At 56.0% G+C, this 10,379-nt stretch overlaps 1 protein-coding gene across 10 annotated transcripts in view; it reads right to left on the bottom strand.

Moving 5' to 3' along the window:
* ANKMY1 (ankyrin repeat and MYND domain containing 1) overlaps positions 1 to 10,379 on the bottom strand; it is a 78,881-nt gene that overhangs the window by 17,815 nt on the left and 50,687 nt on the right. For 7 of the 10 annotated variants that reach the window (XM_017510757.2, XM_037732174.1, XM_017510751.2 and 4 more), the window contains one exon: positions 8,589 to 8,720. The exons of the other annotated variants lie outside the window; for them this stretch is intronic. In XM_017510757.2, the coding sequence (XP_017366246.2) occupies positions 8,589 to 8,720 (132 nt within the window). The remainder of the gene's footprint in view (positions 1 to 8,588; positions 8,721 to 10,379) is intronic. 10 annotated transcript variants of the gene reach the window in all.

The raw sequence follows: 10,379 nt of genomic DNA, 5'->3' as shown, positions 1-10,379 counted from the left end.
GTGTATGCATGCATGCGTGAATGTGTGTGTGTGTGAGTGAGGGCCAGTGTGTATGCATGCATGCGTGAGTGTGTGTGTGTGAGTGAGGGCCAGTGGGTATGCGTGCATGCGTGAGTGAGGGCCAGTGTGTGTGCATGCATGCGTGAGTGTGTGTGTGTGAGTGAGGGCTAGTGTGTGTGCCTGCATGCATGACTGTGTGTGAGGGCCAGTGTGTGTGCATGCATGCGTGAGTGTGTGAGTGAGGGCCAGTGTGTATGTATGCATGCGTGAGTGTGTGTGTGTGAGTGAGGGCGTGTGTATGCGTGCATGCGTGAGTGAGGGCCAGTGTGTATGCATGCATGCGTGAGTGTGTGTGTGTGAGTGAGGGCCAGTGTGTGTGTGTGCATGCGTGTGTGTGTGTGAGTGAGGGCCAGTGTGTGTGTGTGCATGCGTGTGTGTGTGTGAGGGCCAGTGTGTGTGCATGCATGCACGAGTGTGTGTGAGGGCCAGTGTGTGTGCATGCATGCGTGAGTGTGTGAGTGAGGGCCAGTGTGTATGTATGCATGCGTGAGTGTGTGTGTGAGTGAGGGCCAGTGTGTATGCATGCATGCATGAGTGAGGGCCAGTGTGTATGCATGCATGTGTGAGTGTGTGTGTGTGAGTGAGGGCCAGCGTGTGTGTGTGCATGCGTGAGTGTGTGTGTGTGAGTGAGGGCCAGTGTGTGTGCATGCATGCGTGAGTGTGTGTAAGGGCCAGTGTGTATGCATGCATGCATGAGTGTGTGAGGGCCAGTGTGTATGTATGCATGTGTGAGTGTGTGTGTGAGTGAGGGCCAGTGTGTATGCATGCATGCGTGAGTGAGTGAGGGCCAGTGTGTGTGCATGCATGCGTGAGTGTGTGTAAGGGCCAGTGTGTATGCATGCATGCGTGAGTGTGTGTGTGTGAGTGAGGGTCAGTGTGTGTGCATGCACGCGTGAGTGTGTGTAAGGGCCAGTGTGTATGCATGCATGTGTGTGTGTGTGTGAGTGAGGGCCAGTGTGTGTGCGTGCATGCGTGAGTGTGTGTAAGGGCCAGTGTGTGTGCACACATGGGTATGCACACGCATGTGTGTTTGTGGGTGAGCACAAGCATGCCTGCAATGTGTGAATTCACGCACATGTGTGCATGCGGAGCCTGACTTGTGGCCACACAGCACAGCAATGGTGTCTGGCTCAGTAGGTACAACAACCTCATCAAAGCCAACGGCATCTAAAAGAGGCTGCCTCGCCGGACAGGGGAGGAGGCAAGTTCTTTCGGGAGGCCTGGCGGGCTCAGGGCAGCCCACGTGCATGGATGGAAACCAGGCCACGGTCTGCGGGAGCCTCACTGCCAAGTGCATGGGTGCCTTGCTAGCCAAGTGCAAGCAAGGCCATAATTCAGGGATACACGGCTCCCCCCTCGAGGTCCCCACACCCTATGCCACGTGTAACACACATTCTACACAAACAGACCCTGCGATCTCAGCCACACATGAGCACAACACCCTGGGCATGGCAGCAGGCACAGTGTGGGGCAGGGGAGTGGCCAATGCCACCAACAGCAGTGCCAGCCTGGCCTGAGATGCTGATACCCTGGCGCGTGGGGGTATGGGTGGGGTTTATGCACAGATTCCTCAAGGCCAAGGTAAGGCTGAGCAAGACATGTACCAGAAAGAGAAGGAGGCCATTTTCCACTGCCCCAAGGAGGGGCCGCCCAGATCCACCCACGGGATCCCCAGTCTTCCTGACTCTCCTTCCTGCTGAAGCCATGATAGTTTGCCAAAAGTCCCGTGAATCAGTTCTGTACTGACATCCCTCCGAGGCCCCACCACTTCATCAAACCTTTTGCAGGAGAAGGTGAGCAGGTGGTGGGTGAGTGATGGCTGGGTACAGGCCACCACAGGTGTGTGGTGATGGACAAGTGGGTGGACAATGGACCAACCCTTCCCTGCCCAATGCTGCTGGGGGACTCGCCAGCCCACCCCCACCTCCCCCCACCCCGAGTCTTGTCCATGCAGGGCTCCCAGGCCTCACTTGGTCCTGGCACCAGGACAGCATCTCTGGACAGCTCTGCCTGGGCACTGATGCAGCCGCCCTGCCCCCCCCCCCGCCCTGGGGCCCCCAGGACTGGCTACTCGGAAGCCCCTCCCATTGACCTCTTGGCCTCAGCCTGCTGAACACCTTGTCCTCTCTAGCCTAACATCCCAGGAGAAGCCTCTGCACAAACATCATTCCTGGGAAGCTCTGCATCCCCACAGCCCCCGAGTCTCCACACACCCTTCCACACTGACCCCGATCCCTGGGAGCCACTGGGGACATCCAGCCCCAGCAGGGTGTGCAGTGTGTGCTTTGGCCTGGGGCTTTCTTGCCCCAGGTCCCATGTCCTCACCCCTTCCTCCCCTGACACAGCCCTTCCCCATCTACTGACCTGCCTGTCGCTCACCAGGACATCTTCCGACCCTGGCCCTGGCTGCCCAGTGTGACGACCTTATCCATGGTGAGAACGGAGAAACACTTTGCTAAACCATTCACTCACCAACACGCCCCTGGAGCCCCTCACCTCCCAAGACCACCCATCTGAACTATGACTTGTGTCCCCTAATAAGGCAAGTTGAAGTCCCGGACAATCATGGTGGCTCACGCCTGTAATCCCAGCACTTTGGGAGGCCAAGGCAGGTGGATCACCTGAGGTCAGGAGTTCAAGACCAGCCTGGCCAATGTGGTGAAACCCCATCCCTACTAAAAGTACAGAAATTAGCTGGGCATGGTGGCGGGTGCCTGTAGTCCCAGTTTCTGAGGCTGAGGCAGGAGAATCACTTGAAGCTGGGAACAGAGGTTGCAGTGAGCCAAAATTGCACCACTGCACTCCAGCCTGGGCGACAAGAGCAAGACTCCATCTCAAAAATAAAAAAAGATCTGTGAACATGGCTTTATTTGGACATAGGGTCGCTGCAGATGATGAAAGTAAGATGTCCTTAGAGCGGCACCCCATCCAATGTGACTATTGTCTTTTAAGAGGGGACATTTGGCTGCAGAGACAGACATGCACGCAGGGAGAACACCATGGGGTGAGGAAGGCAGAGTGGCCAGCAGGCCCCCGGAAGCCGGGGCGAGGTCTGCACCAGGGTCAGAGCCCTGCAGCCCCTCAGTCGAGGCCTTCCACCCTCCAGGACCACGGCCAGTTCACTTCCGCTGCCCCAGCCACGGGAGCATTCAGAGGAAGAACCCCGGAAACTAGATTCTGCCGCAGCCTGAGCAGCAAGACGGGGTGGGAGACTGAGGCATCGCCAGGACCCAGGCAGCCCCAGCCTCTCGCGCAAGGTCCTGCAGCACCATCGCTTACGTGTTCGTGGGTTTATTTTGAGAGCAGCTGAACCAAAACCAAACAAGAGGAAGAAGGAAAAGAATGAAAACAGCAGCCTGACTACACTTCGGAACGCAGGCGTGAAAGCACCAGAAGAGAGCTGGGATGCCTCTGCCAGCAGGACACCAAACTCTGCACACGCAGACAGCGCACCCCTGGGGTTTCGGGGAACTGGAGGGCTCCGTGGACTCACATCGCACGAAAGCGCAATGGAGAAAAGCACCAGAGTCTCCAGGAGGCCACGGAAAAGTATCTGTGAAAGTTCCTACCTCAAACTAGAAAACTCTTAGAAGAAAACGGAGGAGGAAGCTTCGTGATGTTGAATTTGGCAACGATTTCTCGATTATGACAGCAAAGGCACAGGCAACAAAAGAAAAAGTAGGTAAGCTGGACTTCATGTGCATTTTTGAATATCAAAATATTTGTAAATTACATATCCAATAAGGTATTAACATCTAGAATATATAGAAATGTCCTAAAACTCAAAAATAATTTAAAAAAAAACGTTCAAAAAATTGCCAAAGGACATGAATAGACATTTCTCCAAATAAGATATGTAAACGGGCAATAAGCACGTGAAAAGATGCTCAGCGTTGCTCATCACTAGAAAAACACAAACCAAATCCACACTGAGATGGCCATATGCGCGGCTCATGCCTGAATCCCAGCACTTTGGGAGGCCAAGGCCGGCAGATCACCTGAGGTCAGGAGTTCAAGACTCACCTGGCCAACCTGGTGAAACCCCGTCTCTACTAAAAATATAAAAATTAGCTGGGAATGGTGGCGCACACCTGTAATCCCAGCTACTTGGGAGGGTGAGGCAGAAGAATTGCTTGAACCTGGGAGGTGGAGGTCGCAGTGAGCTGAGATCACACCACTGTACTCCAGTCTGGGTGACAGAGCCAGATTCTGTCTCAAAAAAAAAAAAAAAGTTAAACATAGAATGATCACACCACAGGACCCACCACCCCACTTCCAGGTAAGTACCAGAAGAACTGAAAGCAGGCTCTTAAAGAGAAACGTGTCCATTCATGTCCCGAGCAGCATTCCGCTCAGCAGCTCGAATGTGGAAGCAGCCCACATGTCCATCAGCAGGCAAGCAGAGAAGCTGGATGTGGCCCCCGCACACCAGGGGCATCACTCAGCCTTGAGAGGAAAGGAAACCCTGACGCCGGCCACCCCATACATGAACCTCCAGGACACGGTGCTGAGTGAAAGCAGCCACTCACAGCACAGCAAGTACCATGTGCTTCCACGGATGTGAGGCGCCCAGAGGCGTCAGAGTCACAGACAGAAAGCAGAATGGCCCCGTGGCCCGGGCGGGGAACGGGAGCGAGTGTGGAATGGAGACAGAGGCTTGGTTTTGCAAGATGAAGCAGCTCTGGAGAGGGAGGTGTGACCGCTGCACAGCCGTGAGAACAGACTGAGCTACCCACACCTGCCGGGATTCCGATGGAAAGTCTGTGCTATGTGCGTGGTACTGTAATGTTTGTGAAAGGCATGTGTGGCATGATCTCATTTTGGCAAAAAAAACTAAAAATGAAAACAAGTTACCCATAACCGTCCTGATAAATCCTCATGGCAAGGTGCAAACGAAGGGGCATTCCCTACTGTGGGGAAATGTACAGCTGCCAGAAATGTACAGAAGGCATGGCAGAAGCAGTCCGGTTCAGGAACAGGCTGGGACGCGCCACTAAACCTGGCCAAGGCGATGAGGAAATGGGAAACAGATTTAAAATACTGGAAAGGGGCCGGGCACGGGGGCTCATGCCCGTAATCCCAGCACTTTGGGAGGCCGAGGCGGGCAGAACACCTGAGGTCAGGAGTTCAGGGCTCGTCTGAACAACGTGTGAAACCCCCTCTCTACTAAAAATACAAGAATTAGCCGGGCCTGGTGGTGCATGCCTGTAATCCCGGCCGCCCAGGAGGCTGAGGCAGGAGAAGCGCTTGAACCTGGGTGTTAGGGGTTGCAGTGAGCCGAGATCACACCACGGCACTCCAGCCTGGGTGACAACAGGGAGACTATGTCTCAAAAAAAATTGGAAAGCAAGAGACAAATCCGGATCAGATGGAGAACTCTTAATCTAAAAGAAATTCAGTCCATTAAACAGACTACAAAACCCCTGCAGAAGTCACCGTAGGAAGATGGAAGAGAATACACGCAGAGATGCCGTAGAGATGACAAGCAAATCTGACTCTGCCATGTCAGTGTTTTCATAACTGGCTGATGGCACACAGATAATAAAAACGTGTTCACCACTGTGGTAATTTGGTGTGCTTTGTCTGTTTATGATGTTGACCGTGTTTATGAAGGCCAGACACTTCCTCTTGTGACACTGATGAAATTCGTCATGGACCTGGAACACCTAAGTGCGTGATTCATGTTTGCACAGGGGAGGGAGGGCCTCTCGTTTGGTCTCCTGGGGAGTGAGCCTCATAAGGCCTGTGGCTGATGGTGCTTCTCAGCTGGGCCTGAGGCTGGAGAAGCAGCCTGTGAGGGCACCCCATGCCTTGATGATGCCCAGTGCACAGTCCATGAGCACCCAGCTTCCACAGCGCGCTGGGCAGACAGCCCCCAGTGGCTGAAGGTGCTCATGGCCAGAACCAGAGGCGTTAGCACCTCCACTGAAGCACGTCCAGGGGCTCTTTTGGGCCCCCCCGCGGGGCACAGCACGTTTCCTTCCATAAACTAGGGTTCCTAACTACCCACAGAGGATGGTTTTCCTATCACAGAGCCCCCACGGTCCCGTGGTTTGTTAAACAGCTCAGTGACAGGACAGCAAGTCCAAATGCCCAGCGGCCAATTCCAGGACCCCGCTTCGGGGGACATGTGGTGGTTTACGGAGTGCAGGTCAGCCTTCGCCAGGGCAGGAGCCAACACAGTCAGGTCGGCTGGTCAAGCGGAAGGACGGCTTCCCTGGAGAAATGCTGGGTCGCAGAGGACAGGTGGGAGGGGCTCGGAGGGGCGTGCTGGGGCTGGGAGTGAAGACTGGCCGGTCTGGACTTCGGGGCGTGGCGTAAGGTAAGCCCCTGCCCGGGTTCCCCAGCAGGGCAGGGATGGCTGTGTGCCTCAGATTTGCAGTGCGTCAGCTGAAGGGGAGGGCAGGGGAGACGGAGACGGAGAGGGACGGACTCGGGGCAGTGGGGCGGGTCCTCGGAAGTGGTGAGTCCAGACGAGGGCACAGGGTGTCCTTGTACTGCTTTTTTGTGAGTCTGAGAAGAACTAAAATGAGTAAATAAACAAACAGTAAACAAATAACTAAATACAAGCCCAGTCAGCTGATTTCAGGTCTGGGGTGAGAATATAGGCAGTGTGGGGGTTCAGCTGGATGCATCAGAAAGCCAGGCCGGTGTCAGGGCCAGGGGCGCGGCTCCCACAGCCAGAGATGACACCATTGAAGGGAGGTTTAAAAAAGGGAGACCTTCCCTTCCCACATATCTAGTGGAAGCAGACAGCATTGCTGGGGGTAGGCAGCACGATCAGGTTCCCTAACCCTGGACAAGGCACTGGGGAGCCCCCAACCCCAGACAAGGCACTGGGGAGCCCCCAACCCCAGACAAGGTACTGGGGAGCCCCCAACCCCGGACAAGGCACTGTGGAGCCCCCAACCCCGGACAAGGCACTGGGGAGCCCCCAACCCCGGACAAGGCGCTGGGGAACCCCAACCCCGGACAAGGCGCTGGGGAGCCCCCAACCCCGGACAAGGTGCTGGGGAACCCCAACCCCGGACAAGGCGCTGGGGAGCCCCTAAACCCAGACAAGGCGCTAGGGAGCCCCCAACCCCGGACAAGGTGCTATTCCGTAAGTTCAAAGACACGTGTTCCACTCAGCATCCACACGTAACAACGCTGCCCTCTGAGCTGCCTCTCCCGTCTCTGTCCCCAACTCTGTTCTCTCCCGTCTCCATGTCCTTTCTCTATTCACACAGGCTTAGATGAACAAGACACTGGTCGTCAATCCTGGGCCCGGTGAAGCCCCAAAAGCACATCAGGAAGCCCCTCTCACCCCCAAGTCCAGAAATGGTGCCAACTGTCTCCACGCCCTGTGGCACTCTGTCCTCTGCCGCCTACGGGAAGCCGACCGCTGCGTCCTCACTCGGTCTGTCCCAGACAGAACAGGGTCTTAGGAAGAAGGACAGGAGCCTTCAAATGGGATGTGGAAACCACGTCTCAAGATAAGAGTCTCATTTCTTTTAAGTAAAGCGACCCTTTTGTGATGTCAAACAGCCTTTCACGCCTGAGTCTCACCCCCGCTTCCCCCTCTTTCTCTCAGACAAGCGAGAACCGAAGTGTGTGCCGAGATGGATGGAGGATAGCAAGGCCGTGGGTGGTGCCCACAGTGGGCACAGGAAGGGCTGGCACGGGCGGGGGGAGACCCTGCTTGAGCCAAAGCTGCTGAGAGTTCTTGGAGCCGCGTGGGAGGGACCCTTGACGGATGCGCCCAGGGCTCAGCAAAGGTGCCTCCAGAGCAGGCAGGACTTCCCGAGCGTGAGTTTCCACCCAAGAAGCCACTCCTATAGCCAGGGGACAACGCCCCAAACCCCACCCAGCAGCTGCATGGACCATTGAGAAGGCCAGGACTGGGCAGCCGGACCAAGGTGAGGCCTACATCTATCTCCAGTCCTGTCTTCACTGAGACAGACTTCCGGGAATTGCTGTCTGGCCTGCTGAGTGGATTTGCCACGTATTTTTGAAGCCCTGTAAAATATTAAAAGCAGACACTATTTTGTCCTTTCTCCACCATTTAGACCACCAAGGCTTGGAGAACACAGAGCGAATGAATGAGAGCCAGGCAGAGGGGTTCATGAGGGCCCCGCCCCCAGACCCCACATTTCTCCGCTCAGAGCCAGCCCACCTCACACACCGTCTCCCTTGCCCCACCCAGAGACAACCCAACCTCCCGCCCCCTCACCAGGGCCAGCCCACCCTCAGGCTGTTCTCCTGCTCTCCTGCTCTCCTGCCCCCTCACTAGGGCCAGCCTGTCCCCCAACCTAGGGCCATCCCGCCATCCCACCCCTCACCAGGGCCAGCCCACCTTCATACTCCTCCCTCAGAGGGCCACCCACCCTCCCGCCTCTCACCAAGGCCAGCCTGTTCCCCCACTCCCTCACCAGGGCCACCCTGCCCTCCTGCCCCTCACCAAGACTAGCCTGTCCCACCACTCCCTCCACCAAGGCCACCCATCCTCCCGCCCCTCACCAAGGCCACCCTGCCCTCCTGCCCCTCACCAGGGCCAGCCTGCTGCCCATGCTCCTCTGGTGCTCATACGTCAGGTCACAGGCGACACACAGGGCGCTGCCCAAGCCTTTGGTCAGGGGCAGGTTGGGGTCAGCTCCCTGGGTCAAGAGCTCCTTCACAACCTGAACAAACACAGACAGGCTCATGAGTGGCCACCATGTCACCTCCCCTGACAGAGGGGAAGTCCCCAGAGCTGGGCCACTCCAGAACTAACCCCTGAAAACTGGGGCCTCACGAAGGCCACCGCTGGCCCTTCCCATGGACCCTGCCCACCGTGGCTCCCATAGAGGATGACGCTGGGCACCAAGCGGCCCTATGCTGGTCCGTTAGGGAGGATCTGGAACTCCACCCAGGTGGGTCAGTTCCAGCACTTTCTCTGTCCCCTGACAAGATAGGGATTCTCCAGTGTGGTCCTAGCTCCCAGGCATAGCCAGGCCCAGGGGCCAGTCCCCAGCACAGGGTTGGGGGGCTCATCTGCCTGGTGCCCAGGTCATCCACCTCTGCCCGGGGCACCAGTGTTGTGAGCACTCAGCCAGACGCAGAATGAGGCGCATCTCCATCCTCCTACTGTGTCCCCAGCCACCAGCTCAGATTGCACCCAGGAAGCAGGACAGCCAGACACGTGTCCTTGGTGTGTGGCTCACACAAGCTTCAGAACAGAGCACTCTTCCCTCCACATCCCTGCCTCTAACAGGGCCTAGCCCTGAGCAGGGGCCCCATTCGGCTTACTGAATGGATGACTCTTGCAGGAGAGAAGGAAGCAGGGAACAGAGATGCTGCCTCTGCAGAAGCCCCTGGGAGCCCCATTCTACGTCACCAATGCCTTCCACTTCTGCAGACCTCTGCTGAAATGTCACCTCATCTGAGAAGCACTTCATGCCACCCTGCTAAAGTGCCTACCTTCCCACAAGTCTCCTCCCTTCACCAAGCTTTATTTCCTTCAGAAGCCTTGTCATTTCCTGAAATTGTGTTACATACTAGTCTATGGTCTGGCTCCCCCAACTAGAATATAGGATCCTTGATGGCAGAGACTCTGTTTAATTCAATACCTAGTGCCTAGAATGGTGCCTGCCAGGTACAGACAGATGCCCAGTAAATAACATTTAAATAACAGATGAATGGATGAACAGTCAGATGGTAGAGCCCTCCATCTGGGTGAATGAAGGATGATGTCTGGGTGGGTGGATGGGTGGACGGATAGATGGATGGGTGCATGCATGAACAGATGAATGAATGGATGAGTGAACAGTTGAGTGGATGAATGAGTGGATAGGTAGCGGGGTGGATACATGAGTGCTTGGTTAAAAGGATGGATGTATAGATGGATGGATAAGAGGATGAATAAGTGGGTGGGTAGCCGGGTGGACAGATGGGCAGTTGGGTGTGTGAACGGGTGAATGGAGGATGCACGGACGGGTGAGTAGATGGATAAGTGGATGGGAAGACGAGTGGGTAGATGGATGGTTGGATAGAAGAGTGGGTGGATGAGTGTATGGACGGGTAGACAGCTGAGTGGATGGGTAGTTGGGTGGACAGATGGGTGGGCAGATGGACGGATGGATGGATAAATGGACGGATGGACGGATGGACAGACGGACGGATGGTTAGATGGACGGACGGACAGACGGACGGACGGACGGATGGACGGACAGATGGATGGATGGACGGATGGATGGATGGATGGATGGATGGACAGACGGATGAACAGACGGATGGATGGATGGATGGACAGACGGATGGATGGATGGATGGATGGATGGATGGATGGATGGATGGACGGA

The sequence above is a fragment of the Cebus imitator genome, unplaced genomic scaffold, assembly GCF_001604975.1.
Source record: "Cebus imitator isolate Cc_AM_T3 unplaced genomic scaffold, Cebus_imitator-1.0 Scaffold443, whole genome shotgun sequence".
Lineage (NCBI taxonomy): Eukaryota > Metazoa > Chordata > Mammalia > Primates > Cebidae > Cebus > Cebus imitator.
This window is presented reverse-complemented; position numbering and strand designations above follow the sequence as displayed.